General features: G+C 37.0%; 1 protein-coding gene across 1 annotated transcript in view; it reads left to right on the forward strand.

Moving 5' to 3' along the window:
• GDI2 (GDP dissociation inhibitor 2) overlaps positions 1–13,835 on the forward strand; it is a 56,606-nt gene extending 42,771 nt beyond the window's left edge. Inside the window, exons 7-11 of the mRNA XM_004379717.2 lie at positions 6,153–6,252; positions 11,038–11,209; positions 12,330–12,474; positions 12,701–12,755; positions 12,846–13,835. Of these exons, the coding sequence (XP_004379774.1) occupies positions 6,153–6,252; positions 11,038–11,209; positions 12,330–12,474; positions 12,701–12,755; positions 12,846–12,992 (619 nt within the window). The 3' untranslated portion in view covers positions 12,993–13,835. The remainder of the gene's footprint in view (positions 1–6,152; positions 6,253–11,037; positions 11,210–12,329; positions 12,475–12,700; positions 12,756–12,845) is intronic.
• The last annotated feature ends 43 nt before the right edge of the window (positions 13,836–13,878 follow it).

The following is a 13,878-nucleotide window of genomic DNA, read 5'->3' on the forward strand; positions in this document are numbered from 1 at the left end:
AGTCTCTGTCAGACCAGTAAGACTGGTCTTTTTTTGTGAATTTTAATTTTGTTCCAACTTTCTCTCCTGCTCTGTCTGGGACTCTTTGTTGTGATCCCTGTCAGAGTAGTCAATGGTGGTAGCCAGGCACCATCTAGTTCTTCTGGGGTCATGATGGAGGAGGCTGTGGTTCACGTGGTCCTTTAGTCCTTTGGGCTAATGTTTTCCTTGTGTCTTTGGTTTTCTTCATTCTTCTTTGCTCCGGAAGGGATGGAACCAATAGTTTTTATCTTAGTCACTCGCAAGCTTTTCAGACCCCAGATGCTCCTCACCAAAGTAGGATGGATGTAGAACATTTTCTTTATGAACTATGTTATGCCAGTTGACCCAGATGTCCCCCGAGAGCATAGTCCCTAGCCCTTAGCCCCAGTAACTTGGTCCTTTAAGGTGTTTAGATGTGTCTAGGAAACTTCTGTGACTTCACCTTGGTCAGATTGTGCTGACTTCTCATATATTATGTGTTGTCTTTCCCTTTACCAAAGTTGACACTTGTCTACCATCTAGTTAGTAATTTCCCCTCCCTCTTCCTCCATCAAAAAATGTTATTTTCTGTGTGTACACCTTTTCTTGAGTTCTTATAATAGTGGTCTCATACAATATTTGTCCTTTTGTGATTAACTTATTTCATTCAGCATAATGCCCTCCAGATCAATCCATGTTGTGAGATGTTTCCAAGGATTCATCATTGCTTAGTATTCCATTGTGTGTATGTACCATAATTTGTTTATCCATTCATCTGTTGATGAGCACTTAAGTTGTTTCCATCTTTTTGCTGTTGTGAATAGTGCTGCAATGAACATGGATATGCAAGTGTCTATTCTTGTAATGGCTTTTATTTCTCTAGGATATATTCCTAGGAGTGGGATTGCTGGACAGTATGGTATTTCTATTTCTAGCTTTTTAAGGAGGCGCCATATTGTCTTCCATAGTTGTTTTACCATTTTACGTTCTCACCAGCAGTGCATAAGGGTTCTAGTCTCCCCGCAACCTCTCCAGCATTGGTTATCTTCTGTTTTTTTGATTAGTGCTGGTATTGTCAGAGTGAGATGGTATCTCATTGTAGTTTTGATTTGCATTTCTCTAATGGCTGGTGATTGCGAGCATTTCCTCATGTGTCTGTTAGCCACCTCAGTGTCTTCTTTGGTGGAGTGTCTGTACATATCCTTTGCCATTTTTGAATTGGATTATTTGACTGTTGTTGAGGTGTTGAAGTATTTTGTAGATTTTAGAGAGTAGACCCTTGTTGAATATGTTGTAGCAAAAAATTTTTTTACCCATCTGTAGTTTCTCTTGTTACTCTTTTGGTGAAGTCTTTTGATGAGCGTAAGTGTTTAATTTTTAGGAACTCCCAGTTATCTAGTTTCTCTTCTGGTGTTTGTGCATTGTTAGTTATGGTTTGTATTCTATTTATACCATGTACTAGGGCCTCTAGCACTGTCCCTGTTTTTCTTCATGATCTTTATCGTTTTAGGTTTTATCTTTAAGTCTTTGATCCATTTTGAGTTAGTTTTTGTGTACGGTGTGAGGTGTGGATCTTATTTTTTTTTTAAAGATGGACATCAGTTATGCCAGCACCATTTGTTAAAGAGACTGTCTTTTCCCCATTTAAAGTACTTTGGGCCTTTGTCAAATATCAGCTGCTCATAGATGGATGGATTTATATCTGGGTTCTCAATTCTGTTCCATTGGCCTATGTATCTGTTGTTGTAGTAGTACCAGGCTGTTTTGATTACCATGGCTGTATAATAGGTTCTAAGATAGGTAGTGTGAGACCTCTCACTTTGTTGTTGTTCTTCAATAGTGCTTTACTTATCCGGGGCCTCTTTCCTTTCCATATAAAGTCGGTGATTTGTTTCTCCATCTCATTAAAGAATACTATTGGAATTTGAATTAGGATTGCATTTATGTGTAGATTGCTTTGGGTAGTATTGACATTTTCACAGTGTTGAGTCTTTCTATCCATGAGCATGGTATGTTTTTCCATTTACATTGGTATCTTGGTTTCTTGGGATAGTGTTTTGTAGTTTTTTTTTTTTTTTTTGTATAGGTCTTTTACATCCCTGGTTAGATTTATTCCTAAGTATTTTATCTATTTGGGGGCTATTGTAAATGGTACTGATTTGCTGATTTCCATTTCGATGTTCTCTTTGTTGGTGTAGAGGAATCCAGCTGATTTTTGTATGTTAATCTTGTATCCTGCTAGTTTGCTGAATCTTCTATTAGTTCCTGTAGCTTCTTCTGGATTCTTTGGGGTTTTCTATGTATAGGATCATATCATCTGAAAATAGGTATAGTTTTTTTTTTTAACCTCTTCCATACCAATTTTGAGGAGCCGTTTCGGCACAGTGGTTAAAAACTTGGCTGCTAACCAGAAGGTTGGCTGTTTGAACATACCAGCAACTCCTTGGAAACCCTATGGGGCAGTTCTGCTCTGTCCTGTAGGGTCACTATGAATCAGAACCAACTCAAGGCAGCAGATTTGGTTTTGGTTTTGGTTTTGGTTACCAATTTGGATGCGCTTTATTTCTTTTTCTTCCCTTATTGCTCTGGCTAGGACTTCCAGCACTATGTTGAATAAGAGTGGTGATAAAGGGCGTCCTTGTGTTGTTCCAGTTTTTAAGGGGAATACTTTCAGTCTCTCTCCATTGAGAATGATGTTGGCTGTTGGTTTTGTATAAATGCCCTTTATTATGTCAAGGAATTTCCCTTCTATTCCTATTTTGCTGAGAGTTTTTATCAGGAATGGGTGTTGGACTTTGTCAAATGCATTTTCTCTTTTGATTGAGATGATCATGTGATTCTTTTCTTTTGTTTTATTTATGTGGTGGATTACATTGATTGATTTTTCTAATCTTGAACCGTCCTTGCATACCTGGTATGAATCCCACTTGGTCATGATATATTATTTTTTGATATGCTGTTGAATTCTTTTGACTAGAATTTTGTTTAGAATTTTTGCGTCTATATTCATGAGGGACTGGTCTGTAGTTTTTTTGTTTGTTTTCTCTTTTCTTTGTGGTGTCTTTGCCTGGCTTTGGTATCAGGGTTATGCTGGCTTCATAGAATGAATTCGGGAGCATTCTTTTCTTTTCTATGCTCTGAAATAGTTTGAGTAGTATTGGTGTGAGCTCTTCTCTGATAGTTTGGTAGAGTTGGCCAGGTGAGGGTTTTTTTTTGTTGGGAATTTTTTTGTTGCCTCTTCAGTGTCTTCTTTTATTATGGCTCTGTTTAATTTTTCTACCAGTTTGTGTTAGTTGAGGTTAAAAAAAAAAAAAAAATCTGTTGCTGTCAAGTTGATTCCGACTCATAGTGACCCTATAGGACAGAGTAGAACTGCCCCGTAGGGTTTGCAAGGAGCAGCTGGTGGATTTGAATTGCTGACCTTTTGGTTAGTAGCCATAGCTCTTAACCACTATGCCACCAGGGTCTCCTAGTTTAGGTAGGTAGTGTGTTTCTAGAAATTTGCCCATTTCTTCTAAGTTTTCAAAGTTGTTGGAGTATGGTTTTTCATAGTATTCTGTATGATCTTTTTTATTTCAGTTCTGTCGGTTGTGATATCACCTGTCTCCTTTCTTACTGGGTTTATTTGATTGCTCTCCTGTTTTTCTTTTGTCAGTTTGTCCAGTGATTTGTTGATTTTGTTGATCTTCTCAAAGATTACCAACTTTTGATTTCGATTCTTTCTGTTGTTTTTTGCCTCTTTATTTCATTTATTTTTGCTCTACTCTTTTTTTTTTTCTTCTGGTGCCTGGGGGCTTCTTTGGCTGCTCTCTGTTTGTTCAAGTTGTAGGATCAGTATTTTGATTTTGGCTCTTTCTTCATTTTTGATGTTTGCGTTTATTGCTGTATAAATTGACCCTGAGCACTGCTTTTGTTGTGTCCAAGAAGTTTTGGTAAGATGTATTTTCATTCTCATTTGATTGTATGTATTTTTAAATTAATTTTTTTCTTGATTTCTTCTATTACCCAGTAGTGTATAAACAAAGTGTTTAGTTTCCATGTATTTGATTTTTTTTCCTTGCTAATTCTGTTACTGATTTCTACTTTTATGGCATTAAGATCAGAAAAGATGCTTTTTATTATTTTGATATGTGGTGATTTTGTTGAGGCTTGCTTTGTGATCTAAAATGTGGTCTTTTCTAGAGAATGTTCCATGTGGAAAATAATGTATACTTTGCTGCTGTTGGATGAAGTGTTCTGTATGTGTCTGTAAGGTCGAGTTGGTTGCTTGTGGCATTTAGATCTTCTGAATCTTTATTGAATTTCTTACTAGATGTTCTGTCCTTTACCAAAAGTGGTGTGACAAGGTCTCCTATCCTACTATTATTGTAGAGCTGTCTATTTCTCTTTTCAATGCTGTTAGAGTTTCTTATATATATTTTGGAGCCCTGTCATTGGGTGCGTATATATTTATTATGATTATGTACACCTGGTGTAGTGACCCTTTAATCATTATATGGTGTCCTTCCTTATCCTTTGTGGTGGGCTTTGCTTAAAGTCTATTTTTTTAAATTTTTGAGCTGTTTGCTGCTTATATATAGAAATACAGTTAGTTTTTTATATTGGCCATGTATCCTGTCACATAGCACTTACTAGTTTTGTTAGTTCACTTGTTAGTTCTACTAATTTTATAGTTTCCTTAGATTTGTCCTATTATACATTATCTGTGAATAGAGAGATTAACTTCTACCCTTACAGCCTTTTTCTGTTTTTGCCTCCTGTCTTAGTTTTTCTAGTGCCACATGTGAATGGCTTTAAAGAAGAGAAGTTTATTTTCTCACAGTTTAGAAGGTAGAAGTCTGAATTCAGGGTATGACACTAGAGGGAGATCATTCCTTGTCTGTTTCAGCTTTTAGTAGCTGCCAGAAATTCTTCCAGATGCATCTGTCTGTCTTCCTCTTCTTTCCGTGTGTGTGTGTGTGTCTGTTCTGGTCTTTTTAGAACTCAGAAGTGATTAGGTTTAGGATCCACTCTATACTGTATGACCTCAACTTGGCAATTGATTATATTATGTTAGATTGCATTATAGAAGGTCATTACATTACATATAAGGCAGCGTCCCTGGGTGGTGCATGTATTAAGTGCTTGACTAGTAGTCATAAGGTTGGCAGTTCAGACCCACCCAGAGGCATCTTGGAAGACAGGCCTGATGATTTGCTTCTGAAAACTCACAGCCTTGAAAACCCTATGGAGCATGGGGTCACCATGAGTCAGAATAGACTTGACGGCAATAACAACAACGTCTAAAGTAATTACATTAGATTACATTATGGAAGGTAATGTTCTCTACCCAAGACCAACTGATTTATTCACATGTAACTACTCCATGACAGCAGCTAGACTAGTTGGTGAAACATCTGGGAAACATAGCCTAGCCAAGCTGACACATAAAATTAACCATCTCCCCGCCCACCCCACCTTTATTATAACACCTGTTAGGACTTCCAGAAGAATGTTGAATAGAAGTGGTGAGAATGGACATCCTTGTATTGTTCCCACTCTTAGGGGGAATTTATTCATTATTGTACTGTTAAATATCTTTTCTGTAGGTTTTTCATAGATTTTTTTTTTTATCAGATTAACTTCCCCTCTATTCATAGCTTGCTGAGTTTTTATCATGGATAGGTATTGTCATTGAGTTAATTATGTGGCTTTTCTTCTTTATGCTGTTAATATGGTGAATTTCATAGATTGATTTTTGAATATTAAACTAACCTTGTATTCTAGGATAAGCCACATCTAGATCTCACCCAATTGGTTCCTTTCAGGAGTCTCATCTTTTCCAGTTTCTGCTGCTTTTAGTCACTCTCTGGTGCCTCCTGATAGCAACCCCCCTCCTCCCCCTAGGCAGAGTTATATTTATCTGCAGGAGGATTAGGCCAGTATAAGTGACTCCTGTTATTGGTCAGTCAGTGCTTATTTTGACTTGTTACATGTAACTGTGTGTTATTTCATTTATTCCTCAGTTTGTCATTTTGTCTGTTTTATAATTGATGCTTTAAGAACTATTAAGCCAAAGCCTTCTAGAAGGAAATTGAGCAAATATATATTGCCTATAACTCATTAAGTTCTAAGGAAGTAGACAATTAATTGGAATTTAAAATTTTTTCTAGGCTAAGTGCTATTTATGGAGGTACCTACATGCTGAATAAACCAATTGAAGAAATCATTGTGCAAAATGGAAAAGTGATTGGTGTAAAATCTGAAGGAGAGGTGAGTAGCTTTTATAATTTAAAAAATATTGTGTTCTCACAAAGAAAATTGTATTATCTATTTTGGTGCAGACATTGATGCTAGATTCCAGATTTAATGATTTCATTATGCTAGGTTTGTGTTCATGATGACTAGGGACTAGTTACAGATGCTGTGCTTTATTTAAAAAAATCCACAGATCTTAATGCTTGCTATTGTGTTGATTACATATTTTATGTAGTGTGGGTGGCTACCTCAACTTTCCATTTAAATTCAGCTTTATTTGAACCACTTACAACTTATTGGTTGAAATTTATTACCTAATTTGGTGTTGAGCTGTGGAGCTAGCCATCCACACAGGTGGAGTTTTGAGCAGTGTTTCTCAAATTTAGAAATCTTGTTAAAGTGCGTATTCTGATTCAGTAGGTCTGAGGAGGGTCTGCGATTTCTTGCCATCTCCCAGGTGATACCAGTGCCACTAGTCTGCAAACCACTCCTTACAGCAAAAAATAAAGATAAAAAAGTTACTCATTCATTCTCTTTTATCCCCAAAATGCTTAGTTCTTTTGCCGTCTGACTCAGTTACCTCCCTTAACAGTTCTTGCAGTACAGGACATACTGCAAAATCCTACTTCTAAAATTCTTTTATTTCTAAATTTTAAAAATCTATGCTTTATATTTTCAACCTAAAACATTGAGCAGGTTAGAAGATAGAGACCTCCTGGAGGGATGTATTTTCAGTTGTTTAGATCTCACCGGAAATGAAGATTTTGGTAGCCAGTGTAAGGGGAGTAATGTGCATAAGGTAGGAAAAAACTGGCTTAGGGCAAAAGAGCCTAATAATAAAGCATCAAGCAAGTACTTTATGTACATTGTCTCATTTATTCCTTATAACAATCCTAAGTGGTAAGTGTTACCTCCACTTTACAAGTGAGCTTAGATTAAGAAACTTCCACAAGGATACACAACTGAGTGAATGACTGAGGTAGAATTTGAACCAAGGCAATCTATCCTCACAGCCCTCAGTTGTAATCCACCTTGGGATAGAATTCCTGTGCTGTAGAATATTGTTGTTGTTGTTAGGTGCTGTTGAGTCGGCTCCAATTCATGGTGACCTTATGTATAACAGAAAGAAATGTTGCCCGGGCCTGTGCCATCCTCGCAGTTGTTGCTATGTTTGAGCCCATTGTTGCAGCCACTGTGTCAGTCCATCTCACTGAGAGTCTTCCTCTTTTTCACTGACCCTTTTTCTACTTTACCAAGTATGATGTCCTTCCCCAGTGATTGGCTTTTTGATTGGCTTCTCTTGATGACGTCCAAAGCAGGGCTTTGAACTGGTTCTGCCTCATTCAGTCATGGCTAAGGAGGCATCACTGGAACAGACCTGAATTTTTAAAATTTAGGTACTTTGCCATGGTATCCGGAATGGGAAAAATTACCAGTCTAAGCCCAGCTAGAAACTTATCTCCCTCTTAGAAAACAAGGCCAACGTATGGATTTCATGGCAACCAAATCTCACCCTAGGAAACAGCGTGGCCCTGCTCAAAGATGGAGGTGCCCCACTCAAAGATGGTGCTGACTGTGCTGCTTTAAATGTGTGTTGTTGTATACAGTCCCGCCAATAATCCAGTCTAACACATCAGGTTCCTGAAAGGGCTCACTGAGCCTCTTCCAAGTCTCCCATTCCAGGGCTTCGACCTGTAATTTTTCCCGTTCCAGGTACCTTGGTGAATCACACAGGTTGTAAAACTTCACGTCTGTTCCGTTTTCACTTTGTTGGCTGTGACTGTACTGATTTAAACTGTTCAAATCCCTGGTCCAAAGTAAGTGAGACAAAGTCTTGCCACCCTTGCTTCTAAGTAGCATTCTGGCTGTACTTCCTCCAGGACAGATTTGTTTGTTCTTCTGACCGTCCATGGTATATTCAATATTCTTCACCAGCACCACAATTTGAGTGTGTCAGTTCTTCTTTGATCTTCCTTTTTTATTGTCCAGTTTTTTTATGCATATGAGGTGATTAAAAATACCATGGCTTGGGTCAGACACACCTTAGTCATCAAAGTGGCATCTTTGATGTTTTTTAAAGAGGTTTTTTACAGCAGATTTTCCCACTGCAGTATGTCGTTAGATTTCTTGACTGCTGCTTCCATGGCGTTGTTGATCCAAGAATGAAATCCTTGAGAACTTCAGTTTTTCCACCACTTATCATGATGCTGTTTACTGGTCCAGTTGTAAGGATTTTCACTTTATGTAGGATATTGGCTTTGTATATTTTGATAGGCATTTTTACATTTTAAGTGTTAATAGGATCTTTATAGTTTAAGCATGTATTTTATGAATAACCTCCAAACAACTTCTTCATAACTCCCTTTTCATTTCATCTTGCCTCTGTCATAGTGTGATTGGCTTGTCTACTTTAAATGAATTAGGAACTACAGAAGAAATAAATCAGATTTTGTTTGATACATTCATTGCAAGATTTTAGTTATGCCAATTTAATCCTTAGATTACCAGGACCAACAGTCGTCACATTTACCATCTGGCTTCAAAGGACTCCCCCCCCCCCCCTTTATTTTTAAGTATTTTAAAGTCATTTTATGAAATTATAAAGGGATAGTGAAAAACTTTATTAAAATTACAATAAGAATTGGAACATATAAAACTTCTTTATAGAAAGTAAAATTTGAAAGATGAAAGAATTGTAACAGATGAAAGAATACTTCACATATGTCCTGTTGGCAAAACAGAACGAGCCCAAGTTTTTGTTGTAAAATATGGTGTGACGAGCTCCTTGTTGTCAGTGGCTAACTACATGAGTTATCTAGTGCTGCTATAACAGAAATACCACAAGTGGATGGCTTTAACAAACAGAAAGTTATTGTCTCACAGTCTGGTAGACTAGAAGTCCAAATTCAGGGCGTCAGCTCCAGGGGAAGGCTTTCTCTCTCTGTTGGCTCTGGAGGAAGGTCCTTGTCATCAATCTTCCCTGATCTAGAAGCTTCTCAGCGCAGGGACCCCAGGTCCAAAGGATGCACTGTTCTCCTTGATCTTGTTTCTTGGTGGTATGAGGTCCACCATGTCTCTCTGCTCACTTCCTTCTTTTGTATCTCAAAAGAGATTGTCTTAAGACACAGTCCAATCTTGTAGATTTGAGTCCTGCCTCATTAACACTACTGCCACTAATCCCATCTCATTATCATAGAGATGGGATTTATAACACATAGGAAAATCACATCAGATGACAAAATGGTGGACAGTCATACAATACTGGGTATCATGGCCTAGCCAAGTTGACACATATTTAGGGGGGACACAATTCAATCTGCAACAGTGAGAATACCATACATTCTTTTTGTCCTTAGAACTGTGTTGTTCACTCATCAATTCTTAAGTTTGAGAAAATTATCTAGGATATTGTCATCTGAAGACTCATTGACTGAGATTCACTTATTTAATGAGTTTCACCATTTTCATTAGAGTCTAGACTACTGCTGTAAATTCATATTCATTTTCTGATTCATGTAATAAATGTGAAACATTTTACTGTGTTAATTTTATTCTCTTTGCCCATATGGGCAGAAAATGAAAAATACCAAATTCTCAGTTGTATTTATTGAAAGCTGTTAAGTGGACTACAGAAATTGTGTCTATAGTCTCTTATATGCTCTTGTAAGAAGATACAATACTTTGGGCAGTGCAGTTAGAAAAATGAAGGATGACATTTTATTCCTTATGGCCTCAGCCTTCTAGTTGATTCTACCATTCTGTTTTATTATTTAATTCCTACTATGATCACTAAGATCCCATCGTAAATTTTCTCTCCCTTTTTTAAAATTTTTTTTAGAAGACTTCTGAGAATAAAAGTCATGAAATATAAACACTTACAAATTGAACTCAAAAAAAGAAATGCAAAAACTAAAAAAAAAAAAAAAATTTACATATTTTTAAGTATTCCTGATGATTTTCCAAGGGTGTTATGAACCATATCATCTGCTTATCTGCTTTTACTAGTTGGCCACCTGAACCTTTCTTATTGTGTAAGTCTGTTGCGGAGCCCTGGTGGTGCAGTGGTTAAGAGTTACAGCTGCTAACCAAAAGTTCTGCAGTTGGAATCCACCAGCCACTTCTTTGTTAACAACAGTGTGCCTTTAGCATAATAGAGTTTAGGAGATATGGATAAATACTTTAATCTGATATCTCAAAGTTCTTTTTATTGCAGAGCTTCCTTTCATCTCATTCTTCACTTCACACAGCTGCCGCCTCTTAGGAAACTTTTGGGCTTTGATATGAGAGAGAAGGCGGCTGTAATACTGTAAATCTTCCAGGTTATATACCATTTATCTTGCAGCTAACATTTAACTTGGAAGGCATAGCCTCAAGAAGATAGTGATTTTGGTTTACAATAGTTACATCCTTTATTGACATTTATTTACATTTTACTGTATATCAGGTACGTTGACATATTATGACAGCCCTTACATATGTTTCATTGAATCCTAACAATACTCCTTTGACATTAGGTAGAACCAGAATTTGGACCCTGATCTGCCCAATTCTAAAATGTGTGCTTCTGAAGACTGGCACACTTTTTGTACTTTCTGAATAAGATTTAGAATTCATATATCTGTTTAAGGAGAATTGCTGGCAAAGCTAGTTTTGATAGTTATCTATAGTTCCGTAAGTACCTACAATTAACTTTTATGTTTATTAGCTTATGAAGATAACAGATTATTTTCCAGGGAAAGTGGCATCAATATACTATTTAAAAATATCATGGACACAGTCTTTTTTAATGTTTTGTTACAGATTGCTCGCTGTAAGCAGCTCATCTGTGATCCCAGCTATGTAAAAGATAGGGTACAAAAGGTGGGCCAGGTGATTAGAGTTATATGTATCCTAAGCCACCCAATCAAGAACACCAATGATGCCAACTCATGCCAGATCATTATTCCACAGAACCAAGTCAACCGAAAGTCAGGTATGTTTTGAAGACCAGATGTTTGTAGAATTTTGGTAGAATAATTTGCTTTGTATTTCACCCCAGCTTCCTAATTTTGTATGCTGTATTAATAGGGAAAAGATTAGTTTACTTACAGGAAATAAAATGTGGTTCCTTTTAGCTCATAGTCATCTTGAAGCATTGTGTTGAAATGAAGAAACTTGACTAGGAGCTTGGGTTCTGATCCCAGCTCTGCCTTTTACTTGTATTCATCACTCTGGACATTTATTACCTCATCTGTAGAATCAAGAAGCTAGGGATGAACTGACAGTCTTTCCTAGCTCTAACATGTGTCTGAAGGTTGATGCTTACTCGTTGACTCCACTGAACTGATGACATAGCTGCTTTTTGTCATTATTTATAAACTTAATACTTTTAAAATCGTAATTCCTAATCTGTGCTTTAGTGGTTTTCAACCATCAGATAGACATTCCCATCTTTCATTTATCTAAAATTCAACTTAAAAGGGGCTGTCAGCTTTTAAATGGACAGTTAAGAGCTATCTGTATTATGCTTTTTTTCCCCCCATATATCAAATCACAGATTATCACTCGAACAAAGGGACGTGAACTAAAATAATCTTTCAGTAGTTCCCCAGAAGGTCCCTGGGCCTGTGAAAGTGTAAAAAGAATAAAGGGAGTCCATGTTATTTTCTTTATTGGAAGTTTTACAGTTATGTTAGAGTAGTTGTGTACAGACTAGAATCTCTGGAATTGTATCAGTTTATTATGTCAACTCAGGAATAGTTTATACTGATCTGCAATTTTGTATTACTTTAATAAATGGGGAAACCAGTCCTTACTAAATCTTAGCTATTCAACACCTTTCCAAATGCAGTGTCCAAAGAAGAAGTTCATGTGTTGGGCAGGCTTTTCACAACTAGGTGTGACAGATTAGGAAGAGTCCAATAATTCACTGCCACGTAAATCCTTAACAATTCCAGTTGTTAAGTATTAGTGTACTTTATGTATGACCCTGTTTACTTCCATATAGACTTTAAGCTTAGAAGACATTGCCTTTTTCAGATAATATATGTGAAACCTACAAATGTCCAAGGTTTATAAACTTTGGGGAATAAGATGATTTCGTTTGTTTTTAGATATCTATGTTTGCATGATTTCTTCTGCACACAATGTGGCAGCACAGGGGAAGTATATTGCCATAGTTAGTACAACTGTGGAAACCAAGGAACCTGAGAAGGAAATCAGACCAGCTTTGGAACTCTTGGAACCAATTGAACAGAAGTAAGTGATGTATTCATATTTAAATCAACTAAGATGCAAACTGAGTTCTTTGATTTTGGCCCCATGGTGGAGTGAATATGAGAAAAATGAAAGCCATCGGCTGCTGTGTGGGATCCTGAATGGAGAGTATCTCATCTCTACCAGTCTTATCCCTTGGGTTTTGAAAGACAGGCAAAGCAGTGATTTAGTATGGGGTCTCCTAACCTTATTTCTTTTTTCCCTCCAGATTTGTTAGCATCAGTGACCTCCTTGTACCAAAAGATTTAGGAACAGAAAGCCAGGTGAGTGTGGAGACAGAAATGAGTGATTATTAGGCTTTACTGGGGAGACATGCCTAAATAGTCTTAAGTCTTTGCAATTTTTATTTGCAGATCTTTATTTCTCGTGCTTACGATGCTACAACTCACTTTGAGACGACCTGTGATGACATTAAAGACATCTATAAGAGGATGACAGGATCAGAGTTTGACTTTGAAGAAATGAAACGCAAGAAAAATGACATCTATGGGGAAGACTAACAGCAGTACATGTTATCACCTAATTAGAACAAATTTAAATTTGGCAAATAATGCATATTGTTTGAAATCAATATTGTAAGGCCTGCTTTTGTAATCAAAACTGAGAAGATTGAAGAGTACTGTACCAGTAAATATTCCTCCCCTTCATCTTTTTAATATCATGTATTAACTCTTTTTCATGGAGTGGCTATATTCAGAATTGGCAGGTTACCATATTCTGTTCAATTTAACCAATACTGGCTTTTTTTTTTTCCCTAGTGAAGAATCAGTTTTAAACAAACATTGTGATACTGATACAGACAACTTGATACAGTATTTGTATCTTTTAATGAGTGTAGCCTTTGCAGTTATGTGCTTCTGCTGCTCAAGAGCTGGATCAGTGCAGTTTTGTGCCATCTGTCCTCGTGACGTTAAGGAGATTCTAAATTGAATATTCCATAATTTGGGACAGCATCCCTAGGTTTTTCCCTGTAACTTTATATTTTGTGTTATTGCAAGTATTATGACAATGCCCGAATAGCATAGCCATTAAGTTTGGTTTTTGTGGGCATAGAATTCTAACCAAACTCCTGATTTTGGGAGTCATTTGGAGAAAGCCTGTGTGGCTAATGGCTCCATATGGTGTTTTAATCTAATAAAATTGATGAGAGAAAAGGAGAAAAGAGATCTGTCATAGGGCAGGGGAAATGCAGAAGCATCTTCTGTATCCCAGGTGTGGCTTCTTCAGTGGACCAAGATGCAACACAGTATTGATTGGACAGAGCCTCTGCTTCAATGATGTTTCCCCCAAAATGGCTCCAAATGATTTCTGTACTGCAAAATAAAGCCAAACTCTGGAAACCATTACGCTGTTCATTGGTCTGTTTGTACTGTGATCTTTAAGATA

Source organism: Trichechus manatus, unplaced genomic scaffold (genome assembly GCF_000243295.1).
Source record: "Trichechus manatus latirostris isolate Lorelei unplaced genomic scaffold, TriManLat1.0 scaffold00067, whole genome shotgun sequence".
NCBI classification, from domain to species: Eukaryota; Metazoa; Chordata; class Mammalia; order Sirenia; family Trichechidae; genus Trichechus; species Trichechus manatus.